Source organism: Micropterus salmoides, unplaced genomic scaffold, assembly GCF_014851395.1.
Source record: "Micropterus salmoides isolate LMB-PRFRI ecotype aquatic unplaced genomic scaffold, ASM1485139v1 Ms_hic_scaffold_2, whole genome shotgun sequence".
NCBI classification, from domain to species: domain Eukaryota; kingdom Metazoa; phylum Chordata; class Actinopteri; order Centrarchiformes; family Centrarchidae; genus Micropterus; species Micropterus salmoides.
In genome coordinates, this window is record NW_024041150.1 from 27334567 (window position 1) to 27361074 (window position 26508).

At 40.4% G+C, this 26508-nt stretch overlaps 1 protein-coding gene across 1 annotated transcript; it reads right to left on the bottom strand.

Moving 5' to 3' along the window:
* Positions 1-20252: 20252 nt before the first annotated feature.
* On the bottom strand, positions 20253-25807 carry LOC119912973 (transmembrane protein 272-like). The gene is made up of 5 exons (XM_038732261.1): positions 25679-25807; positions 22667-22821; positions 22487-22537; positions 22123-22329; positions 20253-21070 (listed from the first exon to the last, which is right to left on the bottom strand). The coding sequence occupies exons 2-5, from the start codon at positions 22728-22730 to the stop codon at positions 20856-20858; spliced, it is 537 nt and encodes a 178-aa protein (XP_038588189.1). The 5' UTR covers positions 22731-22821; positions 25679-25807; the 3' UTR covers positions 20253-20855.
* Positions 25808-26508: the final 701 nt, after the last annotated feature.

A 26508-nucleotide genomic window follows, 5' to 3' on the forward strand; every position in this document is an offset into this window, starting at 1 on the left:
CATCCGTCAAGTTTCTTTGCCATCATTCTTAGCATGCAATAAGCAAAACAATCATTGTGGTGTTGGCACGCATCAAAACTTATGGGCAATATTTGAGAGACACTTCTGCCATTGTAACAGGCTATGCAGGACTGAGAGCTAACCTGCTGAGCAGAATATTGTAGCCATTGACGAAACATACTTTCTCCCTGTATCACGGGTTTTATTCTCGGTTTGGTCCTAGTCTGTTGTATACTGGACTTGGTCTTCTGTAATACCCTGGGTTGTCGTCTGTTAGGGCTAGGCTTCAACGTTGCTTTTGACTGATCATCTGCCAGTCCCCTTCGTTGTTGGCGTGGCAGGGACTTAATCAGCTTTCGGGCTAGTTGTCTATCTATAGTTGTTCCTGTCACTTCATCTGTACACCTGTTAGAACTACAGCTTGCCGTTATTGCCACCACTCCTTCAGCTTTGCAGTGTTTATCAGCTGGTTGATTTTCTAATATGTGACCTCCTGGTCCTTGAGTCAGAATCTTTTTTAGCATGGTCAAATTTAGTTTGTCACTTTTTGGCCATTTACCTTCCTGCACTGCTACTGTTGCTACTGCTAGTGCACATTCAATGATCTGTCCCTGTCTCGAGGGACCGTTCTCTTTCTGAGGAATCATATCTGGAACCTGACATTCTAGTAGTACTAGGACTGCTGTCACTGCTACCCACATCACCAGCTGCCTGTCTTGGAGTTTCTGTCTGTCCCTCTTCTGGGTCTGTTTCTTCAGGCTCTGTTTCTGTTCTTGCATAGGGACTGTCTCGCTCTGAACCTGATTCTCCTTCTGATCCTGTTTCATGTCCTGCTTCAGGGCTGCTTTCTGTCGGACTTGCGTATGTACACGATCCTGTACATGACCTTGGGGTTGCTCTTGTACTGGAACCTGAATCTGACCCTGGTCCTGACTCTGTGATTGGGCTTGGTGTTGGTCTTGGGATTGTGTCTGCGTAGGGACTTGGTACTAGGCTTGGCTGGGTTTCTGCAGTTCCTTGTTCTGCTCTATCTCCTTCTGAACCTGAGTCACCTGATTCTTCTGATTCATGGGCATCTCTATCTGATCCTGACTGTCCTGCTGAATCAAGGGGTGTACTATCTGCATCTGTGACATCTTCTCTTGGAGGTAAGGATCCACTACTGGTTGCGCTGTCACTGGTTCGTCTAACGCTGGTCCGTCTGGCGGCCAATCTGTCGGATCGTCTCTCCCTTATCAGGGCGGGCTCACCGCTCCTTTGTCTGTCTCCCTCTGGTCTCTGGGATCGTCAAGCTCCCTGTGGGGCGGTGTCACCGTCCCCAGTGGATCCCGTGTGCCCTCCTCCTCTGACTGCCTCAGTTGCTCCTTCTGGCTCATTTGCTCTGCAGCAGTGGTTTAGGTGGAACCAAACGTTCTTACTTTCTACTTTCAAGGCTGATGGTGTGGCAAGGACAACTTTAAATGGGCCTTCTCGTCTGGGTTGGTTCCACTTTCTTTTGAACACCTTGACGTACACCCACTCACCAGGGCGTATTGTTTGATGGCGCTCTGGTATGACAGCGTCTCTTTCCTCAGTGGCTCCTTTGACCTGTTGGAAGATAGTTCTGTGGATTCTAGTTAAATGCTGGACATAACTTGAAAACTCATTTTCTAACTGTTCAAGAGATGGCCCTTCATATGGACGTCTCAAATATGGAACAGGCATAGGCCTCCCAGTGCACATTTCATGCGGTGTTAGATGCGTTATTCTGTTAGTCTGCGATCTCATTGCGATTAGTGCTAGCGGAAGAGCATCTACCCACTTTAGCTTACCTCTGCTGTCCTCTATTATCTTAGCTAGTTTTGCTTTCAAAGTTCTGTTAGCTCGTTCCACTGTCCCTTGTGATTGTGGATGATATACACACCCAAATCTTTGTTTAATGCCCAACATTTGGAGCATTGTCTTTATGACCTGTGCCACAAAGTGTGGTCCGTTGTCTGAACTGATCTTGTCTGGTAAGCCGAATCGTGGAAAAACTTCCCTGCATAAGAACTTTGCCACTGACTTATAGTCTGGGCTGGCGGTTGGTGTTGCTTCAATCCATCTACTGAATCTGTCAACCACTACTAGGATATACCTCATTCTGTTTACCCTCTCTGTCATGTCCACATAGTCTATTATGAGATGTCTAAATGGACCATCTGGCGCTGGTATGTGAGCCAGAGGGGCGGAGAATGACTTTCTTGTGTTGAAAAGAGCGCAACCCTGACATTCGTTCAATGTCCTATCTACGGTGGCTGCCAGATATGGTGACCACCATACTGCCTGTACGCGCCTAAGTACCTGTCCCCTGGAACAATGGTCTGGTCCATGAGCATTCCTTATAACAAAGCGTGTTAAACAAATAGGCAACACAAAATGGCCATGTGGACCCCTCCATAATCCTTTCTGGGGTCCATCCTCAGTTACTTGTCTGGCCCCTTTCTTTAGCCACATGGACTTCTCATACACGTCAGCTGCTTCTTGTGCTGCAATGAGAGATGACAAATTTGTAAGTGGTTCACAATCCTCAACTGCTACCATTGGACCCATACTGTAATTGTCTAAATTGGCTTTAACCATTTATAAACAGTCAATGATCAGCATTTAATTTGAAAATGCACACTGGTGACATCATCTTTGTAGACTTTAAACCCCCAAAATAGCCATGCAAGTATATATTTAACTGTCTCAGTCCCTATAATGCAATAGTTCATACTTTACACTTCAGTGGGTGTAAAATTAATATATTAGTGCCACAAAAGTCTCACAACTGTAACAAGCTCTGTAACGGTTCAAGGACATACCGCCATGGCCTGTACGTGACCCCACTTCAAACTTGGAAGCTGTAATTGTTTTGTGTTGTTTTACTGTTTATTTTAAAGGTTAGCTAACTTGACGTTAGCATATTGCACATCTAATGTGGCTAGCAGGCTCTACAATGTTGGACTAATGTTGTAATCCCAAGGGACAGTCGAGAGAACGAACAATGTGACAGATATTTACATGCATTACTCTGGTTTGTGTTGTGCAGACGTATTTCAACGGAAGAGGATATTGTGTACATAAATATACAATACACAACAAATATGTGCAATGTGACAGGTTTGTGCATGATATGAAATGAAATAATATTTACATGTGCAGAGACATTTGCGTTATTTGAAAGGGGGGAGTGTCAGTGGGGGACCTGGGCCTTGTTGATGAGGCTAGCTGCAGATGGGTAGAAGCTGCTTTTGTGGTGATAGGTTTTGGTCCTGATGGACCGCAGCCTCTTGCAATATTTCCTGTTCGCCGCAGAGACCTGGAGGAGTACAGGTCCTAAAGAGACTGAAGATTGCAGCCAATCACCTTCTCTGCAGAGCAAATGATACGCTGCAGCCTGCCCTTGTCCCTGGCGGTTGCAGCAGCGTACCAGATGATGATGGAGGAGGTGAGGATGGACTCAATGATGGCAGTGTAGAAGTGTACTATCCCTGACTTTGGCAGGCTGAACTTCTTCAGCTGCCGCAGGAAGGACATCCTCTGCTGGGCCTTTTTGGTGAGGGAGGTGATGCTTCCTACATGCTGCTTCCTGTCCGTCAGGAAGTCTGTGATCCACCTGCAGGTGGAGTCTGGCACGTTCAGCTGAAAGAGCTTGTCCTGCAGCAGAGCTGGGATGATGGTTTTGAAAGCAGAGCTGAAATCCACAAACAGGATCCTGGTGTAGGTTCCTGGGGAGTCCAGGTTCTGGAGGATGTAGTGAAGGGCCATGTTTACTGCATCATCTACAGACCTGTTGGCTCTGTAGGCGAACTGCAGGGGGTCCAGGAGTGGGTCTGTGATGGATGTACGGTGGGACAACACAAGGCGCTCAAAGGACTTCATTACCACAGAGGTCAGGACGACGGGTCTGAAGTTGTTTAGTCTTGTGGTCCTTGGTTTCTTGGGGACAGGGATGATAGTGGAGGCTTTGAAGCAGGCTGGCACATGGCATGACTTCATTGAGGTGTTAAAAATGTCTGTGAACACCGGAGACAGCTGATCAGCACAGTGCTTCAGGGTGAATGGGGAGACAGAGTCCGGCCCAGCTGCTTTGCGGGGTTTCTTCCTCCTGAAAAGACTGTTGACTACCCTCTCTGTGATGGAGAGAGGAGGGGAGGGGGTGGAGCTTGCCAACTCTGAGGAGAGGGGGGAGGAGATGGTGGACTGCGCCTGAAGCTGAGCGGAGGGGTCACGGGGGATGGTGTCTAATTGACTCTCAAAGCGGCAGTAGAACTGGTTCAGCTCATTTGCCAAGTGAGCGTCGTTGATGGGTTTATAGTTTGTGATCTGTCTGAACCCCCTCCAGACAGAAGTGGCGTCATTTGCAGAGAACTGGTTCTTCAGCCTGTGTACAGTCGTTTAGCTTCTCACACCTCCTTGCTAAATCTGTACTTTAACACCCTGCACCCTGTCCGCACTCCTAAATGCCTCTTCCTTTTTCAACCTTAGCTGTCTGAGTTTAGCTGTGAACCAGGGTTTGTCATTGTTATAACTCACCCTGGTCTGTGTTGGTATACAGCTGTCCTCACAGAAGCTGAAGTAGGACATCACAGCATCAGTAAACTCATCCAAGAGCTTCACTGGTCCACTGCTTAGACGTCCTCACCACAGATTTATAGAGTTCTAGTTTCTGTATGTAAGCTGAATTCAGGTGGACCATGACGTGATCAGAGTGTCCCAGTGGAGCGCTTGTGACGGCGTGATAGGCACTGCTTACTGTGGTGTAGCAGTGATCCAAAGTGTTCCCCTCTCTGGTTAGACACTTTATAAACTGTCTGTATTTTGGGAGTACTTAGCTGAGGTTTCCTTTGTTAAAGTCACCAAGAACAATAACAAGGGAGTCCGGGTTTGTCTGCTCCACACACAGTATCCGGTTGACCAGCATGCACTGTGAGTCGTACACGTAAACATAGGTGCTGAATCACTGTCACGTCGGTACACCAGCCGTTATTGATATAAAAACACCTCCACCTTTTGTTTTGCCAGAGAGCTCTGTGTCGCGGTACGCTTTGTACTCTGCGGAGTCCGGTATCAATCCACACTGCCACGTCTCCGTGAAGCACAGAACAAAAGAATAATAAAAGTCTCTTTCCCCACGAAGTCCAGTTTGTTGCACAGTGAGCTCACTTTGGAGAGAAATATCAGAGCATATAAACATCACACAGACATCTAGTTCACTCTAAAAGGACAGCAACTAACCATATTACACACCATACTTTTTTCTTATAACAAACCAGTCGAATACGACTACTATTAATGTTACTTGTTCTTCTTGTTCCTATGTATTCAATGTAATGACGAAACACACTCCGTAGAGTAGTTTGTCCATTTGGGCTACTGTAGAAACATGGCTGCGCGACATGGCGACTTCCATGTAAGAGGACCCGTGGTGTATGTGTCTCATTATGTCAGGTCTTTCAACAGCACAGGTCCACACTCAAAACTGCCAAGGATGACATTTCACAGTAAGAGCTCTTCATTCAGAATGTAGTGGTGAAATAGCTCCTCTGACGTAGCCCGAAAAATGAAAATGTAGCCTAATTCCTTGGAAATGTCGTCAGCAAGAATGGTAACAATAACACAGCTAAAAATCACAGGAACAAATACAGTTAATTTATGTAAAAGCTGACAAAAGGGCAGTAAATTCTGCACAAGCAGAAAAAGATAGTTCATGTATACCTTCCTGTTGCTTTTATATTTTGTGTAAAGCACTTTGAAATGCCTTGTTGTTGAAAGGTGCTATACAAATAAACTTGCTTTATCATCTACTGAACAGAAGTTTCCAGGTTTCGACAACGCCAGCTTTAACCTGTCTTACTCGGAGGAGTTCATCACAGTTCCTGTGTTTCCAAGCTAGTACCAGACAAAGCCTTAAGACTACATAATGATTTCCTCATTATTGGGTGAGAACTGCTACATGTTGGTTTCATGAACAGACAACTTCCCCTTATTGCTCTCAATCTTAATATGACCTAAGTGTTATACGTGAGGTAATGCATGTCTTGTGGTCAAACAGCCTTAGCTCAGATCTGATTGCTTAACAGCAACATATTTTCTTTTTCTACAGAGTTCCCATCCCATAGGAAAAATGTGTTGCTCATCTGTTGTTCAATCTCATCTCTTGAGATCAATTTGAGCTTCTCATATTCATATCATTCTGTGATCATTTGTTTCTGAGTTACTTCTCCTAAGGGTCCCTTAGGAGCAAGACATAAGCTAAAAAAGAGACAAGACACCAGTAAGACAAAGGAGGTTAAATTGAGAAAACCATTTGAGCAATACTTGAGAAGTGGGATAAACAGCGGAGATCTCATAATTGTATACCCCTGATCTCAATTATGTCTTGGTTATTTGAAGGAGAATTAAAGAGAATAACATGAGATGAATCTGAGACTTTTATGAGACAAATCTGAGAATTAGGAGCCTTAAAAGAGATCTTGTTATTGTGTGTCCAACGTCTCTTCCATCTCTTGATTTTTTCTCTTTAATGTCTTACTGAAGCTATATATGAGAATGATATCTGAGGTATATTTGAGAAATACAAGAACAAATTGAGAATGCAATTTAAAGATGAATTATCTTTATTAATTAGAAATAACTGTAAAAATAATACTCAACATTGAAAAGTTGAAAACTGTATTTGTGTAACACCAGTACAACACTTCAAGACAAAAAACACTGACCAGCAAGTGGAACGTGGGATATGTGGAACAACAATGTTAGGCTCACGCATGAAAAGTATGGTGGCCTGGAGGTGCAAACCAACATGAAAAGATAACAGGGTTTGGTTAGAATGTTAACTATAGTAAGGCACACTTGTACCAACTCAACTCACTCCTCAGATGTAGGTGCTAGAGTGTGGGGACATCACTAGTACAGTACCATAGAACACTTCCAGATTGTAAAAATAAAACACTGACTAGCACATGGAACAATAATATTTGGCTCACACACATGAAAAGTACGGTGGCCTGGAGGTGCAAACTAACATTACAACTCAGTGGTTGAACCAGAGGTCATTGGGAGCAGCTAATATGACGTGATATGTCGTTGATGGTGTTCATTCTGACCCGATCGGTGCCGTAGCCGGCAGTAGACTACCGTATGTGAATTTGCCACGGTCTGGCGGTCCTGTTGCCTACTACTACTAACTATATTAACATATTACCATGAAAATGAATAAGAAAAATCAAAGAAGGGGTAGAGAGAGAGAGAGATAGCGGTCCACATTGGACAGGCTATATCAGTGGCCTACTCCTTGGAGCCTGCTCTGGTCCTACATTTGTTCACAAAGGCTTTCTTGAGCTTGGCCTCCTCAATTGGTTCCCAGTCCGGTAGAGTTGCACATCTCAGGACATAAGCTGTAAGACAAGAGCATTAAAATCTGTCATGAGTAATTTGACAAAAAAAATTACCACATAGACCATATACAACTGCACTTCAGGATAAAAGGAAATAACACCGCGAGACGTCCATTTCAGTTCAGAGAATTGCGAATCAGCAAGTAAGATTTTTTGGCCAATCATGAATATAAATAAAACAACAGTGTTATCCTTAAAGGTGCTATAAAGTGATACTGGATAAAACTTCATTTCTGGTTTTAAACTTCTATTCTGACAGTTTAGTCAGACAACTCTGAAATTAGAACAAATAATTTATAAGCATTGCAAGCTGAAGCACAGCATCCTTGAGCATGGATGCAGCAGGTTTGGCATCAGGCTCTGACTCAGTAATTTGTTCCCTGAATGATCTGCTTTGCAAGACATTACAGGGAATGAAGCAGACCCCCTGCAGGGGATCATGAAGACAGAGCTCAAAGGTGGATGCTGGGGAGAAGGTGGGTTTGCAAAACCTAATCAGTCCCTCCAGGATTTCGCGATCGCAACTATTAACGCAAATTCAACAAATCCCTGTGAATTCAGTGCGATTTGCAATTTGGACCAATCACCGCAACGTTTCTGCAACTTTGACCAATCATTGCGGTCTCCTGCAAAGGGCGTTGTCATACGTCAGCAAACTCACTTCCTTGTTTTGTTCAGAAGACGCCGCAGACATGTATGTGTGCTACCAATGTCTCACATTTGCCTACAAAATTACAGCAAAAGGCGGTGAAAAACAGTATCCAGGGGGCTATTGCACAAAAGTAGAAATTAACGAATCCAGGATAACTGAAAAAGCAAGGCTTGACCAAGTCTAGTATGTACATCTTGGCTTGGTCACAACTTTAAATAGTAATAGTGCTTAACTGAACATCAATTATGCACCTATTGTATTTTAATACAGGCTGATAACAATAAAATAAAACAACTGCTGAGTGAACAGAAAAGGCCCCAGGATTAATAAATCCTGGCTTTTAGCCTGGTCTGGAGCAGGCTAGCTGCACAGAATAAATCTCCATGGTAACTAAGGTGACTCTGCTTTTGTGCAAACAAGTAAGACTAAATTCATCCAGCTTAATCCCTTATCCTAGTTTTGTGCAATACCCCCCAGGTGTTCTTTACGAAAGCGGGGGTAAACTGTTTTGAAAGATGTGCAATATAGTTGTCAAACATAAACAGAAATCGACAATTAAAAAACACTTTGCCACGACTGAATATACATGGAGAATTCATTAGTTGTCAGTTATAATCATCAAAATTAAAAGAAATAAAACACTTGATATATATATATCACTCTTTGTGGAATGAATGTATAAATTATACATAAGTTTCACTTTTTGAATGGAATTACTGATATAAATTAAATATTTGATGATATTCTAATTATATGACCAGCACCAGTATATCACAATAAAGGAAAGTGAAAAATACAAAAAGCATAATATGAGCACTTTAGGTAAAAATCTATCTACCTTTGCAGTTTTAACCTATAAAAAAAATTGCAACTTTCATCACAACTTTTTAGAAAACCTGCCACAATATTAGGCATTTTAGCCCGCAACAATCACAAAAAAAGCCCGCAAAATCCTGGAGTGCTAATGGGTGACAGCAGCAGCAGGATGTATGCAGCAGCAAGGCAGCAGAGCAGGAAGTAGCAACGGCAGCAGAAGCATAGCCAGGGACGAGAAGGTAAGCTTGGGGGGGTTTAAATAGCCCGCCCTATTTGGATGAGGAGGGCATGTGACTGATCAGCATGGGCGCAGCTTGAGTTGTCTGCCAGAAGTAGTTTCGCAGACTTTGCATCAATCATTGCTACACTGTCATGATTGGATATAATCATTCCCACTATCGTGGCGTAAAAACACACAGAGCCTAATTTTGAAAAAACTTAGGATTCCGTCCTGAGGGGTTGTTGCCAGGGCGACCAAAGGGCACTGCATTTTGACACTCCTCAACAGTGAAGAAATGATCAAAAAGTGCATGAAACAGACGTATGCAATTTGGTTTTGATGCGTGATTCATGGCAGCCAGGCGGAATGATGAGATGAATATGCCGCTCCCAGGAAACAGCTCCTGCTGGCCTGATGGTGAAGCTGGGCTGCCACAATTTCTCTCTCCAATTAAGTCGCAGAGAGTCTGAAGCTCTCTGACCTGGCCTGGATCTGAAAGGGAAAAATAGTACAAACAATACAGGAGTGAGAAAATACCAAGCTACTCTTTAAAATGGTTAAAGAGCTTTAAATGGCAGGCAAGTTTATTTTTGAACATAATTAAAACATGCCTAGATAACCTTGCATAGGCTACAACACCACAAGAAAAATAAATATTTAGAGAGAGACACTTTGGAATATGTCTGTGGGAGGTATATAGAATGAACACTTGAGGGATCATTAATAAAACCAAGGCTTGACAAACAAACCATAATAAAAAAAATAAAAAACTTAATTCTTGTCACAAGAAAACAGTTCCTTTTCATTTTTTTTTTCTTGTCATTTTTTGTCAAGCCTTGATTATATTGATTACAGCTGATGTCCTGTGTAATTCTAAACATCTATCTTCCAATGATGTATACCTGAGTATTCCCCTTTTCCACAGCTGATGGTTATTATTGCACTTATGGGACCAATAGATGCATATACAGTAGCTTGTTCGTGTGGTGTCATGTCTTTCTACATGGCCTGAAGAATGGCTATGTAAGGCCAAACATAGGCATGTTTTAATATGTCCCAAGACTTAAGTAGCCCACCATTAACTAGTGTGTCCCCTACAAAGGCTTTACTTGGGTGGCCCGTCCAAGAAGATGAAACAAGAACTCAAAACTAATACTGCTGCACTTAATTTATATTAATATTGAGGAAAAAGGAGTGAAAATGGATTTTACTTAATTGTACCAGTTCAGATTAATTTGATCACCTTTAGCCCATTTACGCACTTTCATTAAACTATCACAATAACAATTAATATAATGAATTGTTGTGCTGTTAAATTATGTTCATACTATAATATATTATTGCTATAATTTAATTGTTAAGTGTTATTTCTAATTTGCTAACAATATCAAGGATTACGTGCAATAAATAAGCTTAGTTTATAAACCTTCCCATACCATTTATACTTTTTAACGCCACAACCCACTTTTCTGCCTTTTTTCTAGGATGTACGGTGATGGGCTGGGTGTATGGCCTCCACCAGGTGATGGACCAGAGGTGTTGAGGCTGTACGGTGATGGGCTGGGTGTATGGCCTCCACCAGGTGATGGACCAGAGGTGTTGAGGTCATACAGTGATGGGCTGGGTGTATGGCCTCCACCAGGTGATGGACCAGAGGTGTTGAGGTCATACAGTGATGGGCTGGGTGTATGGCCTCCACCAGGTGATGGACCAGAGGTGTTGAGGTCATACAGTGATGGGCTGGGTGTATGGCCTCCACCAGGTGATGGACCAATGGTTCCACCTTTGGCAGAGCTATAATAAAATTACATGGAACCAGAAATGACATTTCTGTAAACACAAGTTGCCAAGAAGAGATTTAACCAATAACTACAAAGAACTGACTGGCATAGACATAAATGAAGGGTAGATGCTGCCATGACAACTAGGGCTGTCTACTCTTTTTATGCATATGATGGCCAGTACCAATAATGAAAATAAATGTACTATGACCACAATCTGCCATATTTATAATCATTTTATATACTTTAAAAACATAAAACATTTCAATACTGGAAATAGCTGATCAACAAGATCACAGTATGTTGTGACATGTGAGCTCGTAAAAAGATGAACGAGTCACGAGTCACTCACATACTATTTACTGAAATACAGTAATGGGCTCTACGCACAGCTCCACTACTTCCTGAATTTAAGGCAGCTCCTTTGTCTCCTGTCTTACATTATTGGACAAACTGATTAATCCACTTGTGTCTGACCATTGTGACTCAGACACACGTGGATTAATCAGTTTTTCCAATAATGTAAGGCAGGAAATAAAAGAGCAGCCTTAAGTTCAGGAAGTAGTGGAGCTGTGCATAGAGCCTATTCTATTATCATATATTGGATAACAAAGTTATCCTAATGCTGTTTTTTTGTTTTGGTTTGAACTTTGCCAAATCTGATCGGATAATGATAAAAAGTGTTGAACTCATGGGCCCAGGCGATTATGTAATAATTATGACAAACCTACCCATAGGGTGGTGGTCCAGCTGTGTTGCGGCCTGTTGCATGTCCCCCGTCAGGTGATGGATTCAGCGATGGGATTTTCTCGCCATGCTCAGACAGTGGGCTCCTATCTATTATAATGGTCAGACCCTGACGTTATGTCTGATGGCTCATCGCCTTTTAAAATATTTAAAAAGGACTCCTGTGGAGTTGGGTGGCCTTTTGGCAGCTTAGCCTGATCTTCCCCTGAAATATATTCAACAGTGGCCTTATAAAATTTACCATCTGACCACTTTGCTAAAACAGGGTCTCCTGATCTAAGATCTTGCAGCTGCACAGGAGCCTCATCTCTTGCCAAAATTTCAGATCCTTTAAAGATTTTGCCGGTATAACCATCCTCCCATCTGACAAATGCAACACACCCTGAGAGAGAGAGCGAGAGAGAGAGAATATGTTTAATTTCTATTTGGCCACAACAATTTAGACTGGTATTTTTAGACATTATTTGGACAGTAATGTTATGATTATTACCCCCATATGTAACAGAAACTATTACGTTAATACTTACCAGATTGCTCATTTGGGGGAGGGGAGCTCAGGTCCTTCATTTTCTGAGTGGGAACCCGTAGCCTCTTTTTTGCCAGCACTTTGTTTTTCTCCATCCTGTTAATGAAAAAATACATTTTAGATCATTAACGCTAAGTATAATATAAATAGACACTATTTTAACCGTTTTATAACCTATAAAACCACCAAGATTAAAATAATTTAAAGATCATGAACCATGATAGCATCCCTATTCTTGGGTGAGCTTTTGCAGAAAATCTGCTCACAACATACGGACTCGTGACACAATACTTATGAACTTGCAGATCTGAAATTTCAGAGATATTTAACTAGTGTAGAGCAAAAATAGGAGGGCGAGTCCAGTCAACTAAGTCAAATTTAAATTTAATTAAATCATGACCTTTATTTTTTTCACAGCTTTTCCTCATATCGTGCAGCCCTAGTTCGGAGTTTCTTTGTCAATTAACTTACTTGTTGGACAGACACCTAATTACCTAAACCATTATTATGATAACGTCAAAAGAATTTCATTCTTACCTCTTCGGCGTGGCAGGGGCAAAAGCCAGCAGGTGCAGCAGTAGTGACCAACAGACTTCTCTCACCCCAGCGAAATTACGAATAGGCGCCAAGACCCGCCCTCCAAACTTCTTCTTCTTCTTCCTCATTTTTATCTGGCGGTTGACAACTTGTTGTTGTATTACCGCCACCGCTGGACTGGAGTATACCCACAGATTATATTTCCTTTATACTATTAAATTCTTTTTAAAAGCCCTGTATTCTTTAAAAAAGATAACAACATTTTTATTTGTTCAGGTCCTATCCCCTGACCAATCCGCTAATCCTAACCTTAACCACTCGAGGTGAATAGTCTAGTGAGCCATGCAGTGAGCTGCTTCGTAGTGCGGGTCTTGGCGCTACCGGTCACGTCTCCCGCGCGTGCAACGTTCAGCTTCTTCTTCTTTTTTTCGGCGGTCACTGCACTGCCTGCCGTGTAGTGTGGGGCAGAAATGGCCCGAGTTTGGAAGAAACAGCAAAGCTGTCTGTAAAGGATAACGATTAACGTTAAGTAATAGTAGTGGTAATAGTAATAACGGACACGTTTATCACACATGAGGTAGGATTCTTGGAGTAACGTCACCGCATTGCGAATGCCACATTCAAGGGGCTACCACTAGCTATGCTAACGTTACTTATCTACACCTAGTGAATAGGCCTACTGTAAATGTTTGTCTACAGAACTCTAGTCTGGCTCTACTTCAGAGACTCTTCAGAAATGTCAAAACATACGAGAAATACACTTGTGTATTTGTGGAATTATTTGTCACAAAACATGTCTTAGTGACATTGAAACTCTGGTATTCATTCAGTGGTGATCATAAGCCTAGCTGTATTTGTTCTTGATCATGTATGTTTCATGCTGCTACATAATTAATAAATTATTTATAAAAATATTAGGGGTATAATTTACATGAGTTAGTAATACAAATAACTTGCATTAAATTTACATTTTGGTGATCAATTGATCATTAATGATCAATACTTTTGGTACTTAAATAATATGATGTTAATAATTATTTTGTAGTTTGACTTAAGATTTTGAAATTGTGGTACATAACAGTGCAGTAGCCGAGTATTAATAAAACAGCTCTATATTATTTCTGATACCAGTTATTGCTATTATTGTTAAAATGACTGTAGTCTCCCTGTTTCCCCCTGCTGTTCAGTAAACAGAAAATGCATTTTCGGGATATTCATTTTATCCAATTAGGAGAGAGTGGAAGTAGTGGAAGTAAAGTGAAAGTAGAAGTGATAAAATAAGAGAAACTTTATCTATCGTAGGGGGAAATCAAAATGGTACAAAGAAATTAACAGAGAAAATTGGAAGTGGAAGATTGACACTTTCTAAGAAATGTATTTCTGTTTACTAAAGAGCTGATTAGATGTAAACCTCTGTTACTGAATAAACGCTTCATCAGAATATAGAGTTTTACTTTTACAAAAAGTTCCACTGTATATTCCATCAACTGGGGTCTGTATTTATATAGTATTGGAGTGTCAAAATGACCAGACGAAAACCTGGAAAACGATGGAGAAGGACTGGTAATGAAGAAGACCCAAATAAACGACCAAGACGGGCTGCACAATTGGTGAGTAGCCTGGCATAGTTGTTTTGCAGTAAATTTGCAGCAGATAGGATATTTAATGCCTTATTTTCCTCCCTGCAGTCATCCCTCCCTGCAGCCACCAGTGTTCATGTGGAGACTGATCAGCAATATTTAGGTAACTTATGAAATGTGTTGGTGTGTGTTTAATGTTCAAAAGCCACACCCAGTCCCATGTGCAGAGGAGAGAGAGATCCTGAACAGAATTAGTTCTGATTAAGAATCACATTATTATGCAGTCTACAGTTGGTCAAACCAAGCATGCCAAAATAGCTTTCTCTTATTCTTCTCTTTTTCTTTTTTTTTATCTTTTGAGTTTCTTGCAAGAAGGTTTCTCACCCAAAAATCTGTTTCGAGTGAGAAATCTGAAAAATGTAATTTAAGCAAAATGAGACTCTAATATTGATCTAGAAAAAAGGTGTGAACCACTGATGTGTCCTCTTGTCTGTGTCAGGAGGTAGCAGCAGCGGAACAAGGGGAACACGTCCAACATCCAGGTGTCCATGCAGGATGTACCCCACTCACTCTCGGACATCAAGTCTCTCACCACCTGCCAGGTGCACACACCCTGTCTGTCTGTCTGTAATGATGTACAGTATATTTTGTCACTGAGCAGGGGTCTCATTTATAAAGCGTGCGTACGCACAAAAAAGGCCTTGAAACAGGCGTACGCCACTTTCGACGCATAAGTTGTGATTTATAAAAACAAACTTGACGGGATAATTTGCGCACCTGCACGCAAACTCTGACCCATGCGTACGAACGTTTTGGAGACGGCGCAGTTTGGCGACACCGATGGTGAGCTGGAGTTAAATGTCTTTTTGGTCACTTTTAGGCAGAAAATCAAAGAAAATTATACAGCTACAGAAAGATAATAATTTCACTCACCAAGCATATCACTTGAAGCAAATATCCATCCATTCTTAAATGTCCGCGTCAGCGAGCGTGTTGGGCCGTTTAGTGAAACTGACGCATAATATAGCCTGACGTAAAACCGTAAATCTTCATTATGAGTAGTATTCATAAATAGGCTACAGTGCATGTTCACAATAACAGTTTAAATAAATAAATTAATTTACTAAACTATATGTTTTACTAATATTAAACATTTAGATTGAATATGCCATTCTCATTGGAGTTAAACACTTAAAATAGGCCTACATGAAATCATTACATCGCCAGACAAGTTCATTTGATCTTGGTCTGTAGAGAGAGAAATAATCTGCGAACATAGATTGAAATGCACATAATCTTAGAATAATTTCTTAATGCGCATGTGAACGCCATCAGAGTTTATCACAGGTTCGCATTAAAGTCTGTGTAGAGAGAACGGTGTCGTCTTAGCGGCCCTTAATTTAATAACTAATGAACGTTGCGACGGAAGTGAATTAATCACAAGTAACTTTAGCTAGAAAAAGCTAGATAAATAGCTAGATAATACCAAGTAATATCCATTTGTCTCTGTAAAGCTGCTTTGAAACAGCCTACACTGTTAAAAGCGCTATATAAATGAAGATGACTTGACTTGACAAAAAGTTTAATATTCAATAAATGCTTTTGAACACTTTTCTTCTGGCATGCTGTACTTTAATGTTTTAACTATAATTGCTTATCATGATAGCTGAATATTAAATGAATGGATGAATAATTGTCTGAGAAAATAGCTTCGTGCAAATAATGCACAACATGGTCTAAATCTATTTCAATTAAAAATACGCCCGTGGAAAAGATTGAGAAAAATAAATGTATTTTACACTATTTCATTTATTTATTTAAAAAAAGGGCAAACTAAATTATTTTTATTAATGTGATGTGACGCACATCCATATTTCATATTGACTAATGTCTTGTAGGCTACCTACCGGTAAACATGTTAGATGATCACGTGGATGAATAATCATATGCAAATGATATGCAGATGAGGATATGCATAGTAAAACTAGGCATTGTAAGCTCCTTATATGGTTATTTCGGGGAGGAGACGCATGTGCGCACAATCTTCCGCTGACTCTGGCTGAGATTTATAAAGAGAATGTTGCGCAGGTTCTGGCGTACGCACGGTTTTATAAGTCTGAATACTTTTTTGCGCATGCCATTTTTGGCTTTCGGGCGCACGTACACTTTTAGTAAGGATCCTACGCACAGTTTTATAAATGAGACCCCAGATCCTGCTAAAATATGAAACAATAATCTGAGTGTAAGAAAGTGATATACAGGTTGAGACGATATAGGTTTTGTGTTGTGACAAGATGTTTTTTGACCCTTAATGATTTTTATTCTATTTTATTACCAGCACAAGGTAGCGTGGCACAAGAGAGTATTTCAACTGTTAACTCTATCGAAGACAATGAAAAACCATCTTCCAGATCAGCCTTCAGAGATCCTCCTGATGACCTAACAACTGAACTACATGGCAATGCTGAGTATGATCCATCTCAATTATTTGAGGAAGCTCTCCCTGATGTGGGGGATTGGACATATGATGATGGACATTTGTTCAATGAGGGATTTGAAGAGGGTTTGAGTGAGGACTGTGCAGAAGAGTCAAATTTCAAGGACACAACACACAAACCATTATATGACAATGCATCAATAACTGTTGCAGAGAGCCTTCTGATCATCATGGCTTACGTAAACTGTCATAAAGTAACTGATAAGGCCCTTAGTGATTTGCTTAAAATGTTTAAGTTGGTTTGTCCTGATAGTCTGAATACAGACTGCTTAAACAGTGTACAGAAGTTAAAAGACTTTTTTTTCTCACATGCTGCATCATCTCCTATTGTATTGCATAAATATTGCAGTACTTGTTTTGGGTCATTAGAAGGTGAACAATTACAATGTCTATCTTGTGGGACCAGTGTGTCAGAAGAAAGCTCCTCATCCTTCATAGAGGTTCCAATTGATGCTCAAATAAGGTCATTGTTTCTCAAGTCAGGTTTTCAGGAGAAACTTAACTTTAGATTAAGCAGGAAGAAGACAGATCCTAACAACATTGAAGATATATATGATGCAGAAACTTACAAACAGCTTGTAGATGGGGGTGGTCCTCTTAGTGACCCTAAAAACATCTCACTTACTTGGAACACAGATGGGGTACCTATTTTCAAATCGTCCCAAGTTTTCAGTGTGGCCTTTTTATTGTATCATCAATGAACTGAGTTTCACGGAACGCTCAAAAAGAGAGAATATGATATTTGCTGGACTTTGGTATGGGGACTCAAAACCATCCGTGGTTACATTCCTTAGACCACTAGGTGACACACTGAGTAAACTTGCAGATGATGGAATTCTTGTGCAACCTGCAGAGTTGACATCTGAACCTTTTGTGTGTAAAGTGCTCACCATTGCTGGAACATGCGACTTACCTGCTAAAGCATTAGTCCTTAATTCAGTGCAATACAATGGGAAATTTGGATGTCATAAATGTGAGCAGCCAGGAGAGACTGTAAAGACAGGGGAAAGGGGACATGTTCATGCATTTCCATACCAATATAGAGATCCAAAAGGCCCACTGCGCACAAATGAAAAGTTTGCTCTTGATATGAAAATCTCAAATGAGACCAAAACCCCCGTTAAAGGGGTGAAGGGTCCCTGTTGGCTTAGCAAACTTAAATGTTATAACCTTATCAAAGGCACTGCCATAGATTACATGCACTCAGTCCTTCTTGGAGTAATGCGCCTTCTGATGGTTCTGTGGTTTTCTCCAGAGTTTTCTCGTCAGCCCTTCAGCATGGCAAAAAATGCAAAGGAAATTGACAGGCGATTTCAGGATATCTCTCCTCCATCCTCCACTCGATATCCTCGATCAGTGACATCTCACAGAATGTTTTTTAAAGCATCAGAATATCGGGATATTTTGATCTTCTATGGACCTGTTGTTTTCCGTGGAATTCTTGCAACACTGTACTACCAGCACTTCCTTCTACTAAGTGAAGCCATTTTCATTTTGTTGATGGAATCCATATCAGTTGAACAGATTGATCATGCAGAGAAACTACTGTGCAACTTTTGTTCCCAAATGGCTAATCTATATGGTGAGCGGTACGAAACTGCAAATGTACACCTTCTTGTGCACCTAGCAGACAGTGTGAAGGCCCTTGGTCCATTATGGACTCATTCGTGTTTCCATTTTGAGGACAAGAATGGCTATTTGTTAAGGCTCATACATGGCACTCAAAATATACCTATGCAGATGGTCCATGCAGTCAAACTTGTGCAGTCTATTCCTGTTATCTCACAAATCATAAAACCAGGGAATGCCATAGCTGAATTTTACACACGGATGACTAAAGATGATAGTTTCTGTCAGGAAAACAATGATTTGTCTAGGACCAAACTATATGGAGCATCTAGTGAACTTCAACTGGACACAGTTCGACTCTCTACATTGGAAAGACATACTGGTCATTGCATCAGTTCTAAAACAGTAAGGATCTTTCACAGGGCACAAGTTAAGAGAAATTATCTCACATCAAAACACTATGTGAAAGGCAATAGAAGAAACAATTTTACAGTCGTTTTTTCTAGTGATGGATAAAGAAAGTATGGACAGATTGAGTTCTTCTTTACCTCAGAACATTCATATGCCAAATGGGCCCTTGTTCATGAATTCAAAGATGCTGGTTTTTCTTTGCTGCATGATAGTGTAACAAATGGTACATGCAGTCATGTTGTTCCCCTATTGGAAACCTCTGTTAATACAGTAGTTTCCTTGGATCATATATTGGGTAAAGTTGTTTTCTTTGACTTGACATCTATGCCTGGCATTGTTTTTGCAGCTAATTTCCCAAACACACTTGAAAAGTTTTAACCCCTTAATATTGGGTTTATACTGGATGCAACAGTGGGTCATGGTCAGGGTGTGTGGTGGCAAGATGAATTGCCTCTATTGTATTATCAGGGTGCTTGAATGAATTGAATTAAAACAGCATGTGCTCTATTATGTGTTACACACTCTTTTACTGCTCTATACAATAGAGCTTTGCTGTTAATTCTGTCAGCATAATGTCAACATTTAGAAAGTTCACAAAGGTGTCTTTTGAGCACATCATGGCTTATGTTTTGATGGGTTACGTTTTGGAACTCAAAATTGTAATTAATGAATTTTATGGCTTGTGTCAGAAATCAACACATTTTGTTCGTTGAACATTATGTAAACCATCTCAAATTATTTGCCTGAATTGACTTCTTTTCTTAAATTTCGCGCTGAGATAAACTGAGATATGATTGAGCTATAATATTAAATAATGTCTCATATTGAGACTAATTTGAGAGCTTGCACTACTTTTTTTTTCTTTTTGCTGAAACACTAGAAAGAGACAACTGTAAGAGAATCTGAGAACTCAAATAGTGAGCAGTACGAGACATATTTCTCACTGAGATATGACTGAGATCAAATTGAGACATATTTGAAAGCGGCACAGTATGTCTCATTTTTCTCTTAGTTGAGATCAGGAAAAGAGACAGCTGTGAGAGAATTTAGAGAACTTGCACTGTGCTCAATGTGAGACTTAATTCTCAGGAGAGACATTTGAGAAGAATGAGAAAACCAATTTGGTCTCAATTCGTGCTCATTTATATCTAGGAGATGTAAATGTGACATAAAGGAGATCTCATCTTCAATTTTGCTTTGCTATGGGATATAACACATTTCCAAGTTTCTCTCTCTTTTAATTGGTGATTGAGATGACAAAATACAACATATATTTGATTGTTTCATGGTAATATACTGTATGTAACCTTAACATTTAGTATATATAAATGTTGCTTCCCCCTGGAAACAACCCACCGCATTAAGTAAGTATGACATACAGTATGAGAAATCATTGTCTACTGAAGTGCATGATGGAGAACATGTGTCGTATGATTACTTAAATTAGTCTAACTTGAGGATGTTTTATAGAGCAGCTTCTTACATGAGCATTAAAATAAAAAACAAGGCAAAATGAATTCAGACATTTTATCATTTACTCTGCATCAAGCCTTATTCTTGGCTCAACATTGTAAACATTACATGTCATATATCTTTTAGAAAGGCAGTGAAGGTTCAAGAAAATCCCCACAAACAGAAGGTAATGCAGCTTCTGCTGAGGTAGAAAAGGCACAGCATTGAGAATGTCCAACTTACAGACATTTATATTCAGTGTTAAAATCTGCAGCATCTCAGGAGCGAAGTGTGTATCAACTGGGGCAGACAAAATTAAGGCGGTGCAACTAGAAGTGCTACTACGAGACATGATAAGTGTTAAAAAAAAAAGGCATATTAGTCTAGTGCTATTAACATTAACTTGAGACTTAATGAGAGTAAATTTAATGAAGAAAGTTCCCTCTAATGTTATTCCCATACTCTTGAGGCTAAAACATAAAAAGGTCAACCATAGGTCAAACTTCGTTTTAGTGCAGTATTTATGACCTGTGCTGCTGTTTGTCCCCATAGCTTTTAGAGCATTTCTCAGATGTTAAAGTTACATATGCAACAGAACGCTACAGCAGTAACTCGGTGTGTGCATCCCCAATGAGATGCACCTTGTCTCCTCATTCGTTTGTCCCTAGACATTGTTGTCAGCGTTGGAGTCACCTTTGCCACATATCAAGCAGCAGAGGAGGAAACAGCAGCCGCCCACCATAAACAGGCCCAACAGGATGTAGACCAAAGTGGTGGTCCAGAAGGCAAACAGGTAGACGGTCTTATCGCAGTAGGGGTCCACATTTGTTGTATTTTTGTTGTAGTTGGGCTGATAAATCGAGTAGATCCACACATTACCTGGAGAAAAGAAGAAACTCAAGAAAATAAATATTCAGATTCACATCTTCAATTACAGATTTGGGTTTTATGCCCGCAATGAATGAATCAAAGATTTAAAGCCAAATAATCTGATTCACAGATATTATTTTACCCCATGAAACATCTATACTAATCTAACTGACTAATAAATTGTTCAGCCCCATTAATGTTGGCCACTTTATGCTTGACAGCTGGTAGAAGACAGATGACAGGAAATGAGGGGAGACAGAGGCCCCAGCAGTGTCATGTATTTAATGTGAGGCAGAATTTCAAGTGAAAGTCAGCTCAAAATATGTATTAAATGTAAAATAAACTTATTTGGACTGGCTACCAAAGCTGTTTAGAGGACTGGAGGCTGTTTTTCCTCACTTTATCACATAACCTAAAGAGGTTTCGGCATAGCCTCACTGAGACTAGACTTTAACAAATAATTCATTTTACATGTTCACCTAAGGGGTTTGTGTGCAGCTGTGTGAATCTCTAGCAGAAATAGATGGACATCTACTTGTTCATACTGTACATGTTACTACAGTGTGTTGATTCTCCTGGGACAGCTAGATGAGTTGCTGCCTGGAGCACTCTGAGTGGGAGGGTATGTACACTTAAGAGATAATGCCTGCTATTACTCAACACGAGTCCATTATTTTCTTAACTCCGGACTTGCACCTCAGACAAAACCAGTAGGCCTTGTGAAAATCACTGTGTACTGGTTGACGTTTCCAAGGAAATTCGAGAGAACATCACATGGCCTGTTTTCCAAGTTTTGTTCCTATGCTTACCAGAAGTTACATAACCTTCCTTTCCAGTTAATTAGGTAGCTGAAACTGATTTAGAGGCGTTAATTCAATGGTGTGACCATCATGTTAGTGGCACTGAAAAAATTTGGTCCCAAATGAAAAGGCATTTTCAGAAACTCGTTAATATCAGAGCAATTCTGTCAGTGGTATACAAATATTGGAGTTCAGAAGCCAGCCGTAGTCAGGATTCCCCTCTGTGGGCTCATTAATCACCATACCACTGTTTAAACTCACCAGCAATAAACCAGCAGAAGAGGAAGCAAGATGTCAACGAGTTCCAGGCCATGCAGACTTGACTGAGTGGGTTGGCGGTGCCGTCTTTGTGCTCCTGGGCGCAGGGCAGGCAGGAGAGCAGCGCCAGCACCAGGCCAAAAGCTCCCGCCACTATCAAATAGATGGGGATGTAGGGCTGCCGCGGACAGTCATTCAGGTGTAGTGCACCTGTTGGACACGGGAGGAGGAGATTAGTCGTGCCATACTTTCACAATTTTCAGGATCCACATTCAGAACACTTCAGTGAAACCACTGCTTTACTGCTGCAGAGATTTCATTCAAACAACACGAAACAAATGTCAGTAAATGTGCATCACTCACTCACCAATCACAATCTGAGCAATGGGCATGACACAAACTAACAGCTTTGAAGATCCTGCAAGAAGAAAGAACATATTTATTAAGAGATACCATCAGCCTGTTTTCTGTACATGACCTGAGCAAAAATCAAACAATGACAGAACACACATGAACGTGTGTGATTCTTACTGTCAGCGGATCTCACCTAGTACCGGTGCTGGGGGTTGAGGAGGGTTGCGGATGTTTTGAACAAGCCGACGGTTTGACATGATCAGTAATGAGGACTATAACCTACAGAGGAAAAAGTGTAGACTGGTGTTGTGTTGTTAAAAGGGAGAAGTCTGGAAAATGACGGTTTTTCTGCAAAGTAAAGAAGAAAAAGTGCAAACAAAAAGTTTTAAGTATCTAAACAAAAGATGAGAAGAATGTCCCTCATTGACAGAGGTAACATTTTCTAAAGACAATGGAGGACAGCGCTAAGATGATCTTTATATCCAAATAAATGACAAAAATGAATTGACTATTTTGATAATCGATTAACTGTTTGTTGGACAAAACAATCTGAATATTTCATTGTTAAATTCAGGGAAAATCTGACTACTTCCTGACACATTATAGACAAAATGAATAATCAGTTCATTGAGAAAACAATCTCACATCTGGACATTCTCACATTTATGTGTTACAGCTCAAAGCACAAAAATGTTTGATACTAAAAAGAAAACCGTACAAGTGAATGATAAAGATTTAGCCCAGGGGGAGCCGTGCGAAGTGACTTCCCTTTTACTGGAGTTCGCTTCAGTTGGGGCTGAAGAATACGTGCTTAGAGCACCTCTGTATTTCCTCACTCTGCTTAAAGCTAACAGCCCAAGCCTACGTTGGCTGCTGCTTGCATAACACACCAGAACCTCCGACAGTTGTGTTGCATTGCCGGTAATGTGGGATTAAAAGAGGTTCTACTGTCAAATAGAGTCCAGAACTGTGGAGTGCCCTTTATAATTGTCTAAATTGGCTTTAACCATTTATAAACAGTCAATGATCAGCATTTAATTTGAAAATGTACACTGGTGACATCATCTTTGTAGACTTTAAACCCCCAAAATAGCCATGCAAGTATATATTTAACTGTCTCAGTCTCCTATAATGCAATAGTTCATACTTTACACTTCAGTGGGTGTAAAATTAATATATTAGTGCCACAAAAGTTTCACAACTGTAACAAGCTCTGTAACGGTTCAAGGACATATCGCCATGGCCTGTACGTGACCCCACTTCAAACTTGGAAGCTGTAAGTGTTGCCGTGTTTTGTGTTGTTTTACTGTTTATTTTAAAGGTTAGCTAACTTGACGTTAGCATATTGCCCATCTAATGTGGCTAGCAGGCTCGACGATGTTGGACTAACGTACCGCAGAAATATTTAATAACTTCTTATACAATGTAGTGTCTGAAATATCACCTCACACATTAATGATCTCCTGCTGGTTACATTACATGCTAGTGTGTTGTAATTTTGAGAGACCACTGATGTGTGAGGTGATAGAGACACTACACCTTACGTTGAGAGTATTACAGTTTTTTCAATCCCTTACATCCTTTTGTCCAATCTGTAGTCACATTTTCAAAAATCTGAACAAATTTTGCCCAACCATACCATTAACACAGTTCACGTTGTTTCCACAGAATATGCAGTAAAATAACCCATTTATAAAATGCTTCATTTTTCTTTACGTACAAGCTTACCCATTACCAAAACCATGGATGTTTCTTGTCTTATTTACAAATGCTTGCACACAACATGTCAGAACTGAAGACATCATTTTCAAAACCTTAAATAATGAATAAAGCCTCTACTTTTGCTACAATAGCAGCTCAAAATCTACAATGCAACAGGTGAGTGGCATTTCTGAATGAAGTCATTGAGAAAAGGCTGATTTAATGTAATTTTGGTAAAATAGGTCAACCACAGGTAATTCCAATCTCAACCAGAGACACAGACAGGTGTCTAAGTCATTTCAGTTACATACACAATGCGGTATTAAGGGGACTTTCTGGAGTTGATTTTATCTAATGTGGATACAGAACAACACAGAGGAGGAGAAAGAGAAAGAAAAAGAATAATGTCTGAACAAGGGAGAGGAATAGTTGGGCGAGGCAGAAATTACAAAGTTCCACCAAATTATGCAAAACTTTATTTCTCCAAACTAAGTGTTGTAGTATAACCAGCAGGAGGCCACTGATGCATGAGGGGATTTTAGTGACCATACACCTTATAACAGTTACTGAATATTAAAATTCCCCCAAATTATGCAAAAGCCTTTTTTCCCTAACTAAATGTTCCAGTATAACGAGCAGGACATCTTTAATGTGTGAGGTGATTCTGCAGACACTACACTGTATAAGAGTGAAGCTATTGAATATTTCTGCAGTGCGTCTGTTCGGCCTTGCACTTTGTAGACGGGCCCTGCGCACTGGTCTCACAGCCAGCTGCACATAGAGACTAATGTTAATTGTGCAGCTCAGAGAAGAATTTGCTTGTCGCTTGTTGTCTGTCTCACAAAAATAGTAAAGGGGCGTCGTTTGTGTTTTAAACACGTTTGGCTTATTAATTATTGATCCGAAAAGATGAATGAGAATGTTACCTGGAATGCATACAGTGTGCATTCAAGACCTTTATGTTCACACGCGGGCAGTTCATATTCTTTGAATTACCTAGATGTTTGACTGCATTCCCCACAAAGCCAGTTTAACCAACATGACAGGAACAGTAACCTGTGCACTTTCACTTAAAAACAGACAGGAAATGAAGGAAATTTAGGAGTTAGAGAACATTTATGAAGCTGGCACAAGAACTGGTTTGGTTTCATTTTAAATTAGGCTACTTTATAGTTCAACTGAAGGAAAAACAAATGTCTAAGATACAGACTCAGAGCAGCTTTCCACTGGGTAAAGTTCTAAAAGCAACTCAAGCATGTTTGAAACTAGGCACGAAATTTTGTTCATATGCCAAACAAAAGCTGTAAAACCACAACACGACGCCAAACCGCAGCGTCGCCTTTTACATTTTGATTTCCAAGATAAATATTCTCCACCCCGCCCCACTAACACACAGACTAACGTTCTGGTGCCCGATAACCGGGTTCGTTTACAAATCTGACCTTAAGTCTCCGGTGAGCGTGACAGTGACAATGTTATCGTTATTTATCCTCCCGACACTTACCTGTGAGTAAGTTCACGTCTGCTACGTCTGCTGCTTCCCCTAAAAGTTGCTGCTGACAGCTGGCTGATCTGCGCCTCTGGAGCTATACAAAGCCTCTTGCTCACCGGAGTGCGCATGCGCAGAGAGGCATTCACGTCAGCTGATGCATTACAGTAATTTTGTTACTGGGAAAGGTGGGGCTTGTATGATTAATCTGAATCAGCCAAGTAATAAAAAACACTACAAATACCTGTAGGCTACTTAACTACTGTAGTGGAGTAAATATACTTAGTTACTTTCCACATCAACATGAATCTGCCATATTCATAATAAAAATGTTGATGTTCAGAGCAGCGATTCCCAACCTGGGGCATCTGACCCCCCAAGAGGTCCTGAGACAGATCTGTGGGGTCAAAGATTACATTCCTGTAAGACAAAACTATTATATATATATAAAACTATTGTCTCACGGGATTATTATTCAGGTATTTTCTTCTGACTTTTCTGTAAGATTTGCTTTTGTGTGAAATGCTGAATATTTCCAAATCTAAGGGAAAAATATATTTTATAAACGCTGATGCTACAGCCCACACAACATGTGATGAGGTGTCACAAGACATTGCCTCATTTTAAGAGGTCACAAGCCAAAACGGTTGGGAGAAACAATAACACTGGATAAGGTTCATATATTCTAATATAAATATCAAGTTTTCATGGATGAAATTTACATATTTTAGAATGAGATTTAGACATCTGTACATTGAGATGTAGTGTCTTATATTGGTAGTTTCAACCGCATTAAAAATGAGACACACGTGTAGTAGTGGACCTTGCCTTCTCCACCTCTGCTT

Bases quoted from the DNA above. Each gene is read 5' to 3' on its own strand.
- LOC119912973 (XM_038732261.1), bottom strand. From the start codon at position 22,730: ATGTCAAACCGTCGGCTTGTTCAAAACATCCGCAACCCTCCTCAACCC. The intron at 22,538-22,666 runs GTGAGATCCGCT...TTCTTCTTGCAG, and splicing joins ACCCCCAGCACCGGTACTAG to GATCTTCAAAGCTGTTAGTT. The intron at 22,330-22,486 runs GTGAGTGAGTGA...CGTGTCCAACAG, and splicing joins CATTGCTCAGATTGTGATTG to GTGCACTACACCTGAATGAC.